Below are 19,818 nucleotides of genomic sequence, written 5' to 3'. Positions count from 1 at the left end.
TAATAATGGCCATAATGTCATTTCCATGGCCTATTAAAGTTGAATCAATATTCGTGAACATGATCTTCTCTCTTTCAAAGCCAGAAAGCAGAGAAGGAAGTCTTAAATTGTGATGTCATCAAGTATTAGGTCTGAAGCGGCTCCATAGATAGACAATAAATGCTGTATAGGACTGATTTTGATCACAGAATGTTTGTTTTAATTTCAATTCCAGAATGAGCTTTAATCTATTATAGTGTTCAAAGTTCTATCAAATAAACTATCCCTGTATCCTCAGAACAATTAACTGGCTGCTCTTGTGTTATCTTTACCATATTTCCAATTCATTGTTTATGCAGCATTTTCAGACCTGCATAATGAAATCCCAAATGTTTGCTATAGTGCTGTAGTTTTTGAATTTGGTAGATAGTTGTTCATGTTTACATATACAGTATTTATATTTAAGGATCTCAATCCTCCCTCAACCACTGCGGAATGATGACTATTATACTGTAGATTTCTCACTCTCCTATGGTCATTCCCCCTAAATGTACATAATTCCTTAATCAAACAAGATTGATATTATGGCTCTGCATAAAACATGCATTGTTCCGAGTGGGGGTTGTTTTATTTGGGGTCACAATAAAACCACCCGCACTCGTGTCCTCTTGGGCAGGAAAGTTCAGGTAAAGTTGAAAGAGGTTTAATTTAACACGACATCTATTGCACGTCTGTCTGTCCTGGGAGAGGGAATTCTCCCCCATTAACTTTGGGGTTTTCTTTAAAGGTTTTTTTCCTGTCCAATTTGAGGGTCCAAGGACAGAGGATGTCATATTTGTAATCATTCTGTACATACTGGTCCACTGAGACAAATGTAAAATGTGTGATATTCTGCATAAATAAACCTTGATTGATTGATTGATTGATTGAAAGTGACAATCTCAGATGCTGTGGAGCAGCAATGTGGGTTTCATTAGACTGTTAATGACCATACGTAATGATGTAAGAGTATTCATGATTCCCATCAGTGCTCCAACAGACACTGATGCTGCTCCTCCACTCATATCGACCATATAACAGCAGACAGGTCTTCCTCAGTGGAGGGGGGGGCACCTGCTGTCCCGCGTTGCACTGGCTGTGATGAGAGTAGCATACATTAAAAGTGTACAGCTGGAAGGAAAGGCAGACCTGTAACACCTGATCGGACTTATAATATTAGCACGCACGGGAGACGCAACACGTCCATTAGGCTTCTTTCCATCCCGGGAGACCCCAAAATGATCTCGTCTTGTTTGCCAGGCGGCGGCAGGATAACGTGCAGGACCACTGGCACCCTTTTGTCGGCGTGTCTGGTCTCCGCTTGTCATGCTCTCCGCACCTGCGGGGAGGTCCAGTGCGGCGATGGCCACCAGTGCTGTCCGCCCATCGCCAACGGGAACGGCAGTGCCAACTCCGCGGTGCGCTGCTGCAAGCTCCCTATCCACATATTCTTCGACAACGTAGGTTGGTTCACGCGGAAGCTGTCCGGCATCCTCATCCTGTTGCTGCTATTCGCCATGGGCTACTTCATTCAGAGGATCATCTGCCCGCGGCCCCGCCGGCCTCCGCACAATGACCGCAGCGAGGAGCCCTCCCTCTTTCACGGGCACGCATCGGCGTCCCAGGACTCCCTGCTGGACCGGTACCCCGAGTACAGCCTCGGGGACTTTGCCTCTCCGAATCTGCCAGCATACGACGAGGTCAAATATTTGCCCACGTATGAGGAAAGCATGCAGGAGATGCACAGAGACCGGTCCGACGATAACTTGCTGTCTGAAAACGAGAGTATCGGGCAGGGCAGAGAGAGAGCGGCGGGACCGAGAGCCGCGGAGCAGAGGCGGGAAGTCCTCGAGGAGGCTGCACCGCAACACAGCCCGAGGACATCCCGGAACTCTGTCTGAGCCCGGGCAAAGCTCTACAGACAATATAGCTCTCTTATTTTAATATTATCAGGGTAATTATCTTGCAGAGATATAAACTCAAGTGCAATTATAATCCTGAATGTTAAGAATAAAGAAGAAGGCTGAGAAAATGTACGTGTTTTGTAAGATTATGGCGGATTTATCGCCTTTTGTATGCAAATGACCGCCTGGGTTAAGTAAAGGGGATTATGAAGAAAGCGAAGGCGGCTGAAATTGAAGGTCTCTGTGGCAGGGACAGCTAATTTGGCTCCGGTACAATCGCATTAAGATTGACTTCAACACCTTCATTTTAAGCAGCACTGTGAGACGGTTTTATTCTTATGTCAAATTCTCGGCCTTTCTTACTCTTAATGTTAAATGTTCTGCTGAACCCGAAAGACCTGGTTTTCTTTTATATATTCTTTATTGAATGTGCAACCAAAAGGAATAATATTTAGATTTGTATTTCCCACCATACCCTGGAATGTGTGCTGAAGTAGGGAGTGAGGGGATGAATATCAATTTTAATACTTTCTGCAGTTTTCCTTATCAGCAAGCTTTAGAGCCATTTAATTTAAAATATTTCATCAGCATGAAAGCAATATTTTCCTCAAACTGCCTCACACACATGCACATTCACACAGTTCAGAGGGAAATGATAGATGAGTATTTTATCAGTGACCTGAGCCATGTCGCCTACAGCAAGATCATGATCTAGTCACAGCAGAAAAGTGCAATTTTTTTTAAATGCTCTGATGCTGTGAACCATGTGTCCGCTGCTACATATTAGTATCACCTAGGTTCTAAATGAGTAAAGCTATGGCAAATATTACAGCCGGCATGTGATATGGTGTAAGCTTCCAAAGTTGTGTTTTAATGTTAGCAAGTCAAACAAGGTCACAACTGCTGCCCCAAGCAGAACTAACACCCTACAGCTCAGACCAAACGAAGGAAAAGACAGATGAGATCTATCAGAGACAGGAGGCAGTCCATTCTTTGTTCTGGTAAAGTGGACTGAGAATACCATATCAATTTGTATGTTAACTTAAATGTGTTACTGTTACCTGCTGGTTTGCATCATGAAATGAAAATGAAATGTAATGCATCACTGTCTAATAAGAAAATATATTTTTGGGGTTCTGGAAAATTGAAAACCAAACTGACACCACACACACCTCATTACATCAAGCTAAATGGCCTGTTTACCAAGATTAAAGTTTGAAGGGTGTATTTAACTTTCCATTAAAATGCCTCATTATTGTATATTGAAAAAGCTCCTTTGTCATTGTCACTTTAATTTGACATGTGTGAATGGTCACATTTGTCTTTCGTTCTCTCAAACACAGACTTGAAAAACATTAGTACATTTCATGTCCCAGGCCAAACAAGTAGAAGTCAAGTCAATTACAATCAGACATTGTAAAACAAATGACGTAAACATTATATTCTCATCCTTAAACAATAATCAAAATAGTTGCAAATTCATTTATTCTAACTTCAGTTACATAAAACAAAATGTTTCGACCGAGGGCAAATATATACACCAACTTATTTACCTAAGTGCTGTTAGTATATAAACTGTGAAGCTTTATTAACCTATACTTTCTTTAATGTTCCTTTAACTGTGAATCACTGCGTTTAAAGCAACCAGTCACCTTATGAAATCTGCCATCAGAAAGACAAATGCATATTGTTTGGAGAGTGTAATAACTGACATTTTATCAAAGCACTCTTCTTCACCAATAAACTTCAATTTTGGCCAAGTTTAGCTATTCAAATACAGAGAAAGTTGCTGCTAAAGCATTTTTATCCGTGGTCTTCACAATTAGAGACCTTGAGCTTCTCTAATGCTCCCGACACTAGAAGTCTGAGTGGGATTGTGGTGGCGTGAGTAATCTGACACTGCCAGACCATGATGGCAAAGCCAATAGTGAACACTGATGGATTTCCTTTCCCGAGGGATATTTGTGGGTGGCTGCAGTTTGCACTTAAAAGCATAAATCCATGCCTAAAGCCCACAAATGGGTAGATCAGGTGGAGTATGTGACTTTAAGATGCATAAAGCCATATGCAAGTCCTATACTCAAACCATAAAAGGTGTGAATTTTGCACTTCAGGATGTCCTTGGAGCTATCGCAGTTCATTATGAACTAAACTGTAAAAGTGGGTTGAGGAGCAGAGGGCATGTCTCCTACAGTTCCCAGCATGAGACTTGAATCAGATATTGTACAGCTGGGACATCAACTGGCAGAGGAGAGGACAGTGATATATTTGGTTTTCTATTCCTTAAATCAAAACATATACTGCACGCACAAACATACTGAGCGACACTGACAGAGACACAGGGAAAAATACACAGGGCACAAGCAACATTGAAAACTGCGTCAGGGAGTCACTGGACCAAAGAACGGATCAACTATGAAGGTCAAATCAATGAGCATTAACCTCCTCATGAATATTATCCACTAAGTGTATTTTGTAGGTGAGCTTCATTGTTTGGCCATCAATCTAATTTCGGAGAACTTGCAAGTCATTGTACATGGATATACAGCTCAGTGGTTTAATACAAGTATAATATCTGTTTATGTTTTTGTTCTGTGTAGTTTCAAAGATATGAAATGCGGTAAAAGTCTATTTACTGTTCAGTAAATAGCACAGAGTCAAAAGTGTAAAGATTGGAAATCTAATTGGACCATTTTATTCCTAATTTACAGTTGAGGCTAAGAATGTTCATTTAGAATTGTATTCTATTTTAATGAATTCATTACCAAAATGCAAAAGAAATCGTAGTCATGCGAGGATGTATAAATACAACACATTGTTCATTTCTATTTTTCAGTGTGTGTGGCCTCTCACATGGTAATGCAAGTGAAATCTGACTCCCCGCTGATAAGTCCTTTCATAAATTAATGTTGTTTGGCCCGGAGGAGTAGGTTTATCACACAGTGAGTAGGCTTCCAAAGAAAGCGGATGGAGGGAGTAAAATATGAAGAAGAAAGTGAGTCAGAGAGAAACTTGGGCGATAAGCAGCCAAAAGTACACAGTGCTGATAAAAAAAGAAACAGCAAGAGAGAATAACCCATTGATAGATTTTCCTACATCTACCGTTTTCTCTGATGTTTTACGAGTGGCCACTCACATTTCCAGGCAATAGGACGATCAATTTCTACCACGTCGGCGCGCATCAGGGGGATATGGTTGAGCAGTTTTTTTTCGGAAAGCCCTTAGACCAGATCTTCTCCCTCATTCGTCCCTCCTGAGCGGCTAGAGGAGATGGATAGGCTATAATGGTCCGCTGATGTACTGGCCTCCTGCCAACCAGGGGGCTGAGCTTCATGCCATCACTTGGTTTCACACCTCAGCAGAAAAGGAAATACAAGAATAACTCAAAGAGAAGAACATACTGTAGATGTATTGAACTCTAAAACACACATGTACCCAGAAATACCTTGTGGGTGAAGCTGAAAAAAACACTTCAAAGATACTCTATGATCTCTGTATAAAAATCCAGTGAAGCATCAAGACATTAAAAGGGTATGAAAAATAGAGAAAGAGCAAGGTAAAAGAGGGTCATTCGGCGAAAGGTATACATTATTTCTATCAGTTTTATTTACTGAACTCTTTTTAGTGTTTACATGAGGCAAAATGTTGAATATATAAATTGTAAAAATATCTATCCATATAAAAACACACAATCAATCAATCATACATCACTGAAAAAACAAAGCAATACATCTTTGCATGACTGAGCACATCAAGTAATTCTCGACAACTGTAAAAGATAACATTCAGATTTGAACTTGACACACTGAAATCACTCTGAAGCTGATATGACGGAAAGGCCATTATGTTGTAGTATGTGCGAAGTGTATATACTCTTATCAGAAGTCAAAATCATCCACCCGGCGGTAACAGAATGCCAATGTTTTACATTACACAGCACAACCCACAAGATTTTAGTGTAAGAGCCAAAGTCAACAATATATTCATCAGAGCAATTCTAATCTTCACATCTCCAAATGATCTTGAAGTTAATGCACTTGTAACTTATCGTAGCCATGTTATGCAAGTAGAATTTTAGAAGAAAGGTCCACTGAACATTAACGTCGTGAGGCCACGCTGCTCCTCACAGAGGTGTTAGCAGCCTTCTCTCTCTCATTAGACAACTCCATCTCTATCTTCGCCTGGACTTTCTCCCAGTCCACCTCAACCTGGCAGAAATACAAGAATAGGAGAAGTAAGACACAGTACTGCATTTTGCTTTCATCAGTATAGGATCAAAACGAAAGGATGCTATTTAATTCCATTATATAATAAGACGGGTTCACACTGGACGCCTGAAAAGTGTGGTGTGTGTATAGTTTTTTTTTCCTCCTGATCATTTAATAATGCTCCACCAAAATAAACAGAGTTCGGCAGCTAACAGCAACAACTTCTAGATTTTTCGTCATTTCTGGCTAACATCCGCCGGTTTTTCCAATATGACAGCAGTGAAAAAGGCTGAAGTGATATTGAATTTTGTATCCCCTCAGAGTTAAAAGAGTGTATAAGTATAAAAAGCTGATAACACTTGAACAGCTGTAACAGTGGCTTCCAGTGTGATTAATGAATTAATGCAGTGCAGTGCTGTCCTCACTTACCCCTTCAGAGTACTGCAGGAATCTCTTGTTGGTCTCCTTCCTGCCAAATTTCTGTAGGAACTTTCCTCTATAGGCCAGCACCGTGTCAACATGGGTCTTGTGTTTCACTGCCAGCTCCAGTGCCCTGGACACAAGATGAAAAGAAGATGAAGATACACATTCAACCATCCTGCAAGGACAAACTCTCACTTAAACCTTCTATAGAAGAGACAGCCTTAAGAGGCTAAGAAAAAGCATCCTCCTAAAGACTTAAAATGTCCCTCTCCTAACACCTATACCTTCACACACAGATTCCGTAAATCCCTGAGCTGTACCTCTCCCAGTTGAAAAGGTCGATGTTGACTCGTATGGCCTGATAGATGAGACCAGCTTGTAACAATGTGGCCTCCGCCTCCTGGACCTGACCACTGAACATCAGCATGTGGGCCAAAGATGACTCCTTAGATGGCTGCTCCTTTATAAAGTTGATGTACTGCACCCTAGGTAGCTGAAAGAAGAGAGGTTGGGGGTACTTATGTTTGAGAACCTGGTTAAAAACAAGGTGTGTTCGACTGATATAGCCATTAACTAATTTGCTTACCTCTCCGATGGCAGCATAAGCCATCTCCGCTGTGGTCAACTCCCTGTGGGCCATCGCCATTCCAGCAAGACACGCCCACAATGACTGATCCTAAAGATGGGGGGAGCAAAGGTAGTGAGCATCTTTAAAACAGAAAATCTCACCATCTGAGAGAATGACCTGAAGACACATTGTTCTAAATGTTTCCCTTATTTATTGATGAACATATGTATATACCATTAATTATTTCTTATTGGTAAAGACTCCCTTGTAAACAGAGTGTTAGGAGCACAGCTTAAGGTGAGTGACAAAGTGACAGAAACTGGTTAGCTATTTTTGCCGGACTCTATATATTATATTAACATGTGACTCTTATTAAACTGTGTGCTAAATGTTTTTTTTAAATGCAAAATCATTTTCTAGCTAGCAATGATTACAAATACTATGCAAAGCATGATGGGGATAGCAGATTCAAAATAGTTAAAGGTTTGTGTATTAATGTGTGTATTACTGTGTGTGTGTGTGTGTGTGTGTGTGTGTGTGTGTGTGTGTAGTCTATGATTCTGCTTTATAGCCCCTATTATATCCTTTTGGCAGGCCTCATTGTAGTCATGCTCCAAGCCATTAGGAAAACATGCATGACACACAGAAAACCGACATAAACAAAGATGTCTGCCATTTACAACATCAATGAAGGTAAACAAATGTGTCACCACTTTTATTCCGGGCAGCTGCATTCATTCAAATGAAGCCTTAACCACCAATTGCCCAACAACAGTTGAGCAAACTTCACACTGGAGTCACCACTCTGTAAGCCTCCCTTTAATTACTGTCCATCACTATGACAAACGATTGAATCAGAAAAAACTACCCCTGGAAAAACAAACACATAACACTGTCAACCACAGCCTGACGTCAGAAACTTCATGCAAAAAGTTGACAACTTTTACCAAATCTTTCGTTGGTGTACATGTGTCAGATTTGTCATCTTGTGTATGTCACGTCTGTCTGTTTGTATACGGCTCTAAACTATTACGCGTGTCAACTCCTATCAGTTCAGGGCTTACTGGCAATGACTGTGATTCTGGGAAAAGCTGTGCTGCCACCAAACTCTTACCAGAAGTCAAGGAGGGGGGGGGGGGGGGGGGGTGCCTCTCTCTGTCCCTTTAGTCCCGCCCTCCTTTTGCTACGAGCAGTCAATTTCTCCTGAGGTTGTGGTTATTGCATCATCGCTAAAGCAAAGACCCAGTCCAACACAGCATTCAGCGCGCACACGCGTGCGAGTTTACACATGCATAGTGAAGCGTGTATTTATGAGTGAGGTCTATGGGGGCTAAATCCGGTAAATGGTGTCACCAGGCTAATTGAAGGCTAATTAAAGCCTGCTGGTCTGGGCCCATAAACCTGTCTACTACCTCCTCATTTCGGACTCTGTCTCACTCTCTTTCATACATACATGTGTGTGTGCGTGTGACACACACACACACCACAAAAACCTGGACTGTGTCACACTATGTCAAAGTCAATTATATAGGTAAAAATGCTTAACAGAAGTAATGTGTTTATTAATGCTAGGAAGAAAAGCTTGCTGTTATTGCTGTCCGGGTCAGAACCAAGCACACAGAAGCTTCTTTTAGCTTTTATCTTCCACAGATCTGGAGCAAACTTTCTCAACATCTGAGTTCTGCCGCAACACTGAGTTATTTCAAATCAAGGCCTAGAAATCTTGTCCGTCTACCACTGCTTTCCAGAGGTCATTTAACTATGATTTATTATTACACTCGTGCAGCATCATCCGTATCATCTCTTTTATGAACTGTCTTTTTTGTTTTATTTATTATGTGTTAATGCTTATGTAAAGCATTTTGAATTGCCTTTGTGTCTGAAATGTGGTTTATAAATAAACTAAACTTAACCTTATTTTTGTTTGGGTATCTACCATCTAAAGAGACATTTCAAATGGGTATACAGGAACAAAGAAGATGTAAGAAAACAATTTCTTCACAGGGACAATAAGCACACATCACCAGCATTGATGATGAAGATGATATCTAAAAATAAAACATTAATATCATCTTAATAATACACATAAGATTGTGAAAAAAAATCTAAAGAATGTTTACACTTTTGTCATAGGTTTAAGTTATGGGTACAGACTACATACACTTGTATTCTAAGTGTAACTTCTTGGCCAAAAAAGGGAGAAAAACATAAATAAACAAAGTTAAAGATGAATTTGAGTGACAGCATTGACCAGAGGCCTGTACGACGAAGCCGGTTCAACATAACCTGGAAATGTTTGAGTTACCCGGTTTACCTAATCCAAAACAAACGTGCTCTCGCCAAGCGGTCCTACGACGCTGGTTATCAACTCGTTAACTCAAGCCAGCTTTGCCCCATCTAGATAGGTGCGCGTTCACATGAAAGGGATTATATTTGGAGCATTCGACCAATCACAAACATGGACAAGTGCACTGACAGCGCAGCGCGTCATACTTCATGAATGAAAAGTCAACTATAATATTAGACAAATATGAAGACGTTAAACTTTAAACATCTATGACTTAAACACTTTATCGAGGATAAAAGCCACATAGCTGCACCTGCAAGGTGAATACAGCTGGTAAAAGAAAAAGTGTTTGAATGCGTACATTAACAGGTTTATGATATCACTAAGACACGATCTGACTTTAATTACATTTGACTCAAGTGTTTCGTCAACTTAATGTGTTGCTTAAAATAATACTTCTGCATACAGTATGTGACACTGAGTGTTGCACGGCCAGATACGGCTCAAGAAGCTGACTCAGATAAGGAAATAGGCCTATATGATTGTGATGATGTGATATGATGTGATATGAATGATAATGTCGTCTGCACTCACAGTGCCGCGGACTGTACGTAATGTTACTTTGATCCGGTTACTTATGTTGTGGCAAATATTTAAGTAAGCTTTCTTAATGCTAATGTTATAATAGTCAGATTACTATGAAGATGGGAGGTGATATTCTATAAATGTTCACGTTCACACAGTCGGGGATTTTTGACGGCCGTCTTTCCTGCAACGGCAGTTTAAACTGTATTTCCTTTCTCCTGTCATATGACTTGATCGCTTTAAACTCCGCACACTGAGCTCTGATTGGTCAGCAGGCGGTGCTTTCACTGACTTGATCTCTTAGCCTGGAACCTAACCTGCTCCGAACCAGGTTAGCCGCTCAGCATAAGTTACCATGGAGATCTAGCCCGCTAAGAAGTGAACCAGCGTTGTAGGACCGGAAACCCAGAGTTTTTCCTGAAGTTAGCTCGCTAAGCGAAAATCCGGCTTCGTCGTACAGGCCTCTGGACAATGACCTGGAAAAACGTTCAAAGTGTTCCCCTATATTCCAATTTACTACATTTATTGTTCGACATATGTATATACTATTAACAATTTCTTATTGGTAAAAACTCCCTTGTAAACAGAGTGTTGGGAGCACAGCTTATGGTGAGTGACAAAGTGACAGAAACTGGTAAGCTCTTTTTTATTTTGAGTATTTTGAGAATTTGAATGACAGCATTATATTGTTGTTTTTTATTCAAATGTGCTATGGATATTGCGATAAGATCTTTGTTTTGAATTATTTTTGCCGTGAGAATTGTGTAATGAAAATCTGATATTGCAGACCCTTACACTGTGTTGGTTTCTTACCTTTGCGAAGCGGCAGAGGCGCAGAGCATCCTCCCAGCGGGCGGAGGCACTGTATTCATGCAGGAGGGCTGGGTAGGGGGGTATATTGCTGTACACCAGTGATCCGTCTCCTTGGCGTAACGTCACCTTGGTGCCAACATAGCTCAGAATGTGGGGAGCACGGCTGAACTCACTTTGACAGGGACAAACACACACGCACACTTCAAAGTTAGAACAAATTCATGTAACCACATCCTCAGAGTTTTGCTGTCAAACGGAAAAAAACAGCAAGGAAAACTCTCAGTGTTTGCCTGCTTGTAAGAAGTGTTAGTAGGCGTGAGAAAAAAGTATGAATGCTCATGTTGGAGAAAAAGACTGATTGTTCAATAAAACACACCGGTTAATGTAATATATTATAAACAAGTTAACATTTATCATGAGGAGAATGATGAGTTCTGCCAAGAATAAGTGTGAAAATACAACAATCAACCTTTTGACCAGTTTCCATACGTGTGAATGCGTGTGTGTCAGAATTTCTGTTAGAGAGAGCAATTTGTGGCAGCCCACCACATATACAATTGTGCTGTTCTGATTATTTGACATAATGACAGTGCTGCTTTTGTAACTTGCACTGTGCTTGGTCCAAACTCCCTTCAATCTCAGATATCCTAAAAACCTAGACACATTCCTTGAAGTGGAGACTTTGTATTTATTTATTAGCCCACTTGATATCTGGTGTTCCCCATTTGTTCATAATATGAAAACAAACTCTTAATGACTGCCATGATAAAGTCGGCCTGTAGAACACCAAAAGTAAAATGTTGAAAAAATAAACTGAAAAACATCAAATCAAATTGAGGTTGTGTGAACATAAGCAACTACTTTAACCACTGGATTGGCGCAAAACATAAATGAAAACAAAACTGTGCAACCAAAGGTTCAGCGTAATGGAGCAGAGAAGTAGTGCAGGCAGGCTTTAGCACCTCCCGTAATGGTTGAAGCTGCTGGAAGAAAAAAGTGCCTGAATCAGAATGTGTTGTACCTTGTGGAATAAGGTGGGCGGTGCAAGAAAGCTGCTTCTATCTCTCTTCTTAGTAGCTATTTTGTGACACATTTTACTCTCTGGTGAAAAGTGTTGGCCGTTTTCAGTTAAAATCCAGTACATAAGTGAGGGATAGGGATGTCTACCTGCCATCCTTTATGAGTAGAGTTTTTGGCAGCAGTTCCTTGTCAGTGAAGACAACACTCGGGTAGTACCACACTGTCAACTGGTTGTCCTGGATACCACACAGGATGTTAGCAGCATCGTTCCATGCCATGCTGTGCACCATGCTGCCTACAGGACAGAGCACACACAACATGTGCATCCAGTGTTAGCAGCACTTGTGGGTAGAAACAAAGAGTCCCTACACATTTGCCACATTAGTTTCCTCCTCCCCGTCTCACCAAGTTTGCAGATTTTGGTTTCTCGCCCAAGATGACGCACAGAGGTCACGTAAAGGTCACGGTTCTTGTCTATAAGGGCAATCTTCCTTTCATTGGATGGGCCACTCTGGTCCAGAGCTATTTCCACCACCTCCAGCTGCATATCAATAAAGACACAAACAAGCACAAAGGTAAGAGGGAGTGAATGATGACAACAAAAGATCAGGAGAAGGGAAAAGGGCCCTTCAACAGCCCTTCTGCAACGTGTGTGAGCGTGTGTGTATCAGAATGAGAGGGAAGGAGTGAGAGTGTGTGTGTGTTTGGTCAGAGCCAGCTGGCTTCGGAGCTGTGTCTTGGAGCTGTGGAACTTCTGGCAGACAAAGCCACGCTGACAAACAGTAACTACTGCTACCTCCACTTCTTTTCCTTTCCTTCTCTTCTAATTATTTTCTTTTTTTGTCTATTTCCCTCTCAGTTTGAATCCAAAACCCTTCCCCCATTCTCTTACTGTGTCTTTATTGTCTCTCTCCCTTCTGAATATGGGTTAGTATACTTTAAAGCACAGACACTCACTCTGAAAATACTGCTTATACTCAGCTATATCTAGTTGGATGAAATGTGGCTTGTTAAATGATCAGGGCTAACAAATAAATGGTCACTACCTTTAGCTAAAGCTTTAAGGTTGAGGGCAAAAAGTCGGCATCATCAACAGTTGGAAAAGAAAGAAAAGAAAGAACAACTTCAATCTCAAAGTACAGGTTGGGTCTGGCAAGTATTAAACTACAAGATGTAGGGGTAAATGCTAATGATGGCTACATCAATATACAAATTGTACTACTTATTACAATTTCTCAAACCTAGTGAACACAGGCCTACATTTTTCAAGGGTTCATTTGGGCTTACAACACCACATCTACTACAGAGAGTGACACAAAAAAACATCTGGTGCAAAATTAAATTCTGCTCGAACTGGTTTACTGTGTGTTGCAGTTGCTGTGCAAACGTATCAGTTTCATGGCACAAGTTATTAATACTTATATTCTTAACAAACTACTTGATATTTGGTGTGATGAATCTGATTGCCAAACTTATAATAAATCCTCGCATTCACCCAACTGTGGAACATATAATAATTATGTATTGATTATAACATTTGAAATAATTAGCTTGTCACACAATAATGAGTCATAGCTAACTGGGCTTTGTGTCGTGTAACTAACCAAATGAGTCTCCAGTATGCATGTAGAAATATCTTGACTGGCAACAATCTGCTTCTGTCATGCCATGCTATCGTTTTCACTAATTGTAACACATAGAAAACAATGCCAACACATTCAGATATCCACAGTGATTTTGATAACAGTAACATGACCAGCTGATCCTGGGGTTGTGCCCCTATTTTCTTCCAGCATTGTCAATCCTTCATTCTTCATGTTGAATGACGGAACTGGTAAGGTATAAATCCAGGCGAAACTTGATCACAGACAGAAAATTAACTGACATAATGGAGCACATTCAGTGTAGACAGTGAGTTAAAAAAAAACATAACATAAAGTGTAATATATGGGCAAAGGATTCCCCACCTTGTGAGTCAGGGGCTTGCCATCGCCAAGGGCTTTCCCGCTCAGAGCGTCAAAGAGAAGAATGACTGGTGAGTCAAAAGGAAAGGAGAACATTGTTAAAGCAAAGTACAGGATTGTGTGGAATCATAACGGTGACAGAGGTTCTTCCCTCACCTTTTTCATCACTCTTGTCTCTGATGCCGATTGTGTCGTAACTCAGTGAAACACCCTGGGCATTTAGGATGTCAGCTCTCATACCAGGGAACTTGGGGGATGATATTAATCGACCCTCATAGGAAAATACATACAAGCCTGCTCCATCCACTAGCAGAAGATGTCTGGGTGTAGGAGACCGGAGGATACAGAAGATGAGAGCAAAGTAAGTGTACTGTATATATCAATATATCACTTTATATGTGGGATAGTGGGATGGCATTAGCAGGGAAGAAGGGTACCCTGTAAGGAGATATGATGGATGTAAAATAATGAAAGGGTCAAGAGTCTATAACAGCTAATAGACTTTCACAAGCAGGTAATGGAGACATGTTATGCACATTAACAAAGCATTGACTGACTTGACTCGGCAAGACTCATGTAACTCAACTGTGAATTCAGAATGGCCAGTAATCTGTTTAGCTCTATGCTGAGTGTCAGGGACCTAGCACTGGAGTATTGCACAAGAGCTACTCCATATTCATCTAATTTCCCCCAGTGGTTTCACTCCCAGCCTTATTGTTTGACATGGCTGGCTAATCGAGAGCACAGACCCGGTGTGTGTGTGGTTGTGTGTGTGTGTGCTTGATGAGTGGTCAATGTGAAGCAATGAAGCATTAGAGAAGCTGTTAGACGATCCAACAGTCTGTTCCCCCTCTTGTTGCTCGGCTCCTGGAATCGAGACACTCACTTCTCTGCTTGCAGGATGAGGCTCACTGTTCCCTCCTTCAGGTCAAAGATGAGCGGAGTGTTCCAGTTTCTTGAGCTGGCAGAAATACACAGAACAAACAGCACACGTCAAAATCTGTAAAAACGTACTTCTAAGATGAAAGTTCTACATCTGGCATACGTGCAGAGGCGGAAAGGCCACAGAAACATGACCAGGTAAAGAAAGTAAAAGATTAGAATTAAAGACAACTCAAAGGAAATGTCATAAAGCATGAAGAGTGCAGTGATAGAAAAGAACGGACAAAAATGACAAATAAAGAAATTAATTAGAAAAAAGGGCAGGGGCTGTCTGCGTTCTTAATCCTACCATATCCATTATGTTTAAACGTAAAAAGACAACTCAAATGAACCTGCAAAAACATACACAGAGGTCTGATAACATTACCCAAGAAGACAGACTTTAGTGATGTGGTTGTTGTTTTGTTCCCCATCAAGACTCCTTAGTTTTCCCGTGTTTTTTTAATTATTTAACCACATTTTAGGTTTAAAAATTGGAAGCTTATCAAGTTGTAGTACATGGCGTGGGATCTTAGTATATTTCGGTTACATTTGTAGGAAATCAACAAGATTTGGTCAATAGATATAGCATTTCTTTCCCAAATATCTGGTGTGTGATGGAACATCTAAAATCAGACATAAGAATTTTCAACAGGAGAGCTTCAGGCGAAAAGGAGAAGTAGGCTACTGACTTGTAGACATAGCACTGGAGGGAAGTGGCCACCACCAGGTGACCGTATGCAAGAGAGGTTTTGATGACTCGATCCCGAAACTCAAGCACATCCACCGCATCGTTCATCACATTCCTCACCTGAGGGAAACAGAAGCAAAGAAAAGACAGAGGGCGAAAAGTTCAGTAAAAAAAAGAGTTCTGTACAAGAGTACAAATTAATACATCTGACAAATTACAGAAGAGGCGTACACTTTTACATTTTTCTCTAAACAAACACTTAAAATCTGAACATGCAACAAACTGGCTTCACTAACTGAATGGAGTGTATTAATTCTTTATTTATACAGGAAACAGTCTAGTACGTCGTAGTTTGCGTAGGGCATGTGGTCAGATAAAAGCAGTTTTGACTGTTTGAGGTGTGTGCATGCAGTGGTCGGTACTCTTTTTTTCACCTGCATAGATAAATACTTCCCTCCGGCCATCTCTGTGAATGAATGAAAAGGCCTTTTCCAGCACCAGGTGAAAGGTGGGGTTATTTTTACAGCTTTACAAATCTTCCTCCTCTGCTCCTTCCAGCAAGCCAAATTTAAATGCAACACAACCAGGAATAAAAAAACATTTGACCGCAAGGTGGTAAATTTAGCTGGCTGTTTCACAAACCACTGGCAGATGTGCACTTTAGAAAAAAAAGGACTACGAGGAGAAGAAGGGGAGGAGGGAGACAGAAAAGCGTCTGCAACTCTGAAAATAAACAGCTGATGAACAAACTTTATTTAGTTTACACACACTGCACTTGGTAAAAAAAAGGTCTATGGCAAATGAGTGCACATGTATGTAGGCAACCATACACAGCAAGTGCGTGTCCTTGTTTCAGTAGGTCTGCTTGTGTATACCTGTCTGAAAATCATCCAAGTGTGTATATATGCACATTCGGGTGTGTTAACCACATGTAAACGCTACCTTGAGGTTAGCATTGGTTTAAACAGTAGAGAACGGTGGAGTGAGAGAGGCAGCTAGACAGGCTGGTCATTGTCATCGCAGCGCTGCACACTGGGAGGGTCCTACTTCAATATACAGCCACAACGAGTCAAAATCTAGGAAGCATTTGGGTTCTCTACATGGCATGTTCACTCACTCTCCCTGGCCTCACAGTGCTTTCAATTCTCTTGTTATGTAGAAAGAACTCTGGTAATGTTTGAGAATCCTTTATCTTTTCCCACAGACATGCTGGTTTTCATTTGTTGAAAAACCCTCATAGGCAGCTTTAACATGTTAAACAACAACTCTCTTTTAATTGTTCCAGCATGACTCTTTTGTAAATGCATAAAACTGTGCCACTTGTTAAGCTGAGATTTACTTAAACTTGTATTTCTCTCCTTTCTTCTGTTTCCTAGGATACATCCAAACTTAGCAATAGCAGGAGTCACTCAATTCTGAGACAAGACAATTTACTATTTAGTTTGAAGCAGAAATGTGGATTGTGCGTGGCTCATTGTATACCTGCATGGTTCTCCTCTTTGTAAGGGTGATCACAAAATTCTTCCACTCCCAATGCTGCTCCACCACATGGGCAAAGATGACATGCCCGTTGCCGCAGGCCCCGGCCAGCTGGGTGCCGTCTGCAGACCAGGCCAAGCTGAACACACTGCCTGTGTTGGGCTTCTCCAATGCATAGGACCACTGGAGGGAGGGGGAGAGAAAAGGAATAGATGGGAGATAGAGAACAATATAGTCAATGGCTACAGATATTTATTTACAATTGTAATGATTACCTGCGGGGCAGCTTAGGAACTGGAAACAATGAGGATTTTTGGGGAAGAGAAGCGGTGTGTCAGGCGTCAAGTATGAGTGAGTGCATATGCATATAATGTAAACTCTGCAAGAAAGACAGGGGCCCAGTCAGTCAGTCACTGAGCTGTGATGAACTGTGAGACACTGAAGTAGCGCTCGGGCCTGCCAAGTCCAGCACTCGCGCTCGTAAACATATACTCTGCTATCCTCATTTATTACATACACGGGGGGCAGGGATACAGGGAAGGAGCGTGAGGGTTTATATACGAGCCCCCAAACTGAAGCCAAACGCTGATTAACAAGACCTCTCCCTTCTCTTTATAAGAAAATGCTTGAAAGAGATAGAGCTTTGGGGAGGGGACTCAAAGTTCCAAAGGGAGTTGCTTTTCTCCATGTAGGCTCTGCTGTGTCAGCAAGACTCTGCTCTGTTGATGACTATTAGATTGTGAAAGACACATCTAAGGGACATCTAAAGTGTCTTTTACTCATAGTAACCCGTAAACTACTGGCATAAACTCTCAGACACAGCTAGAATTGATCAATATTCACAGATGCTCTAAATGTAGCAGTCCTGGGCCTTTTTCACACAAGCCATGGGAAAGATGAAATAGATGTGGCCAGTTAGGGTCCAGCAGATGGCGATAATGCAACACTTATGGATGCAAACCGTCAGAAAAATCAGCAGAAGAAGAAGACGCTAGGACAAGTCCCTGCAGACATGTACACAGCAGAACATTACATTTTTCTGAAAAAAAAGGTGTGTTTGGCAAAAAAAATAACTGTGTGACAAATAACCATCTGCTAAATATTAGCTTAAATTCGAAATAGTAAGCATATCACATATTCAAATATGATCTGCAATCAGTTTGCATGTCAGTTGGACGTCCTTTATTCGTTTGTCCCTGCAATGTAACTGCTTTCATTCACAACACAGCTGTACTGGCTTTTGTCTTTTTTCTTGATTTGGGAACTTGACTGTACGAATTTCCCGAAAAAATTATCCCTGCTGCTATTCACACATGACCCCATGCAGGAATGAGGTGCAAAAACATTCATGCAGTTTGATCCAACACAAATCAGTTGAGACAGTCTCGATCCACCAGCAGTTTAACGTTTTCCAAAAAGCAGAGTGTGGTACACTTCATATTTTTTTATCTCCTCCAAATATCATTTACACTGTGCACACCTGGAATCTTTCTGTTATATCTTGAATACTGCTGACTGTCTCACAAAAGACCCATCTCCAACAAACAGACCCATCAACATCTGACAGCCGACCCCAGCCCTCTGACCTCACTCTTGCTTAAAACCCAAGTGGCTGACTGATCTGAGTCAGCTGTGATCTTGCACACAAATACATGCATTCACACTGCAAACTGCTTACGAAGGGAGAAAAGGGCTAATGTTAGCCTAGCGCTGCCTGCGATTGAGGGGCAAGCGTGGTGCAGCAGGCCAAGTGCTGTGGTGGAGTTTGGAGAAAAGGCCCTCAGTGTGTTCGCTGCCTCATACACATGCAGCTGCAAGATGTGAGCTGTGGTGTGAGGTAACAGTCGGCAGGCTGCAGGTTACATGCCGCTGCTTGGATCCCTCTCCCTCTTCCTGGTCTGTCTGTTTGTCTTCCTTATGCCCACGCCATTCAGATGGTTTTGGTCAGCACCCTCCCAGCAGTTAAAGTCATATCAGGAACTTAAATAGTTGGAGGGTAAAATTAGGCCAGTACAGCTATGTGGACAAGAAACAGATACAAGTCAAATGAATTTCTATTTACCTTTGTTTCCCTCAAAAGGATTCAGCTCCACGCTTCTATCCGCTAACAGGAACAAGCGTGCCTTAATCTTTTTAATATTTATTCTTTATATGTCGATTACTTGAGAGATCTCGTCTTTTTTTCAGCTAAAGTCTTGAGATGGCTCGCTTCGTGTTAAGGCACCCCGGGGGGACAGGAGAGGGGGGATGAAGGAGAGAGGGATAGATAGATGGAGAGATGCAGCTGAATGTATACACCAGACTGTAATGAAGCAGGACATATGATATCAGCCCAAGGAGCACTGCTGGATTCATGCTTACCTAATGCTTTTAACACATTGAGCCATTTGACTCATTCTAGAGCCAGCCGGCAAGCCAGCAAGTGAGAATGGGTGTGGTGTGTGTGTGTGGGAAGGGGGGGGGGGGGGGGGGTGGTGGGGGGGGGGGTGGGGGGGGGGGGGGGGGGGGGGGGGGGGGGGGGGTGTGGTTGGTTAGTCGGGGGGGTGGGGTTTGTTGTTGTTTGTTTGTGGTTGGTGGTGGAGTGTCTTTTTCATTGAGCACCCATAAACTCTGTGGTATGTGTGTCTAAGAGATGAGATGAAGATAGTGTAATTGCACATCAGAGGAATTAATGTGTGTGCAAGACGACAGGAAAAATTGAACGTTGTTACCCCCCTCTGGTGAGTGTCCAATGTCTGTTTTGAAGGTGTGCATGTGTGTCAAAGGATTGAATTAGTTCAATTGAATTGATCCCATGGCCTGTCAAGAGTTGTCAGTCGATGTCTGAGTTTAGGACACAGTGGGATTACTGAATTTCCTTTTCAAGAAAAGCTTGCAGATACAAAATCTCTGCGTCTCTCCCCTCCATGAGCTACTTGAGGTTAGAGGTTCTGAAAG

General features: G+C 41.6%; 2 protein-coding genes across 2 annotated transcripts in view; one reads left to right on the top strand and one right to left on the bottom strand.

Annotated features, from left to right (window-relative positions):
• Positions 1-995: 995 nt before the first annotated feature.
• Positions 996-3,141, top strand: LOC117470543 (uncharacterized membrane protein C3orf80 homolog). Its single transcript, XM_034115352.1, has one exon. The coding sequence runs from the start codon at positions 1,257-1,259 to the stop codon at positions 1,917-1,919; it is 663 nt and encodes a 220-aa protein (XP_033971243.1). The 5' UTR covers positions 996-1,256; the 3' UTR covers positions 1,920-3,141.
• A 2,368-nt stretch (positions 3,142-5,509) lies between these two features.
• ift80 (intraflagellar transport 80 homolog (Chlamydomonas)) overlaps positions 5,510-19,818 on the bottom strand; it is a 34,213-nt gene continuing 19,904 nt past the window's right edge. The window contains exons 9-20 of the mRNA XM_034115135.1: positions 16,885-17,064; positions 15,404-15,522; positions 14,677-14,751; positions 13,947-14,110; positions 13,794-13,858; positions 12,232-12,367; positions 11,974-12,121; positions 10,807-10,978; positions 7,140-7,229; positions 6,874-7,046; positions 6,560-6,683; positions 5,510-6,130 (exon numbers count right to left, since the gene is read on the bottom strand). Of these exons, the coding sequence (XP_033971026.1) occupies positions 6,020-6,130; positions 6,560-6,683; positions 6,874-7,046; positions 7,140-7,229; positions 10,807-10,978; positions 11,974-12,121; positions 12,232-12,367; positions 13,794-13,858; positions 13,947-14,110; positions 14,677-14,751; positions 15,404-15,522; positions 16,885-17,064 (1,557 nt within the window). The 3' untranslated portion in view covers positions 5,510-6,019. The remainder of the gene's footprint in view (positions 6,131-6,559; positions 6,684-6,873; positions 7,047-7,139; positions 7,230-10,806; positions 10,979-11,973; positions 12,122-12,231; positions 12,368-13,793; positions 13,859-13,946; positions 14,111-14,676; positions 14,752-15,403; positions 15,523-16,884; positions 17,065-19,818) is intronic.

Source organism: Trematomus bernacchii, unplaced genomic scaffold (genome assembly GCF_902827165.1).
Source record: "Trematomus bernacchii unplaced genomic scaffold, fTreBer1.1, whole genome shotgun sequence".
Lineage (NCBI taxonomy): Eukaryota > Metazoa > Chordata > Actinopteri > Perciformes > Nototheniidae > Trematomus > Trematomus bernacchii.
Note: the sequence above shows the minus strand (reverse complement) of the source record. Positions and strands in the feature narration are given on the sequence as shown.

What these genes read in the sequence shown, in the direction of transcription:
- LOC117470543 (XM_034115352.1), top strand. Translation starts at nt 1,257, where the DNA reads ATGATCTCGTCTTGTTTGCCAGGCGGCGGCAGGATAACGTGCAGGACC.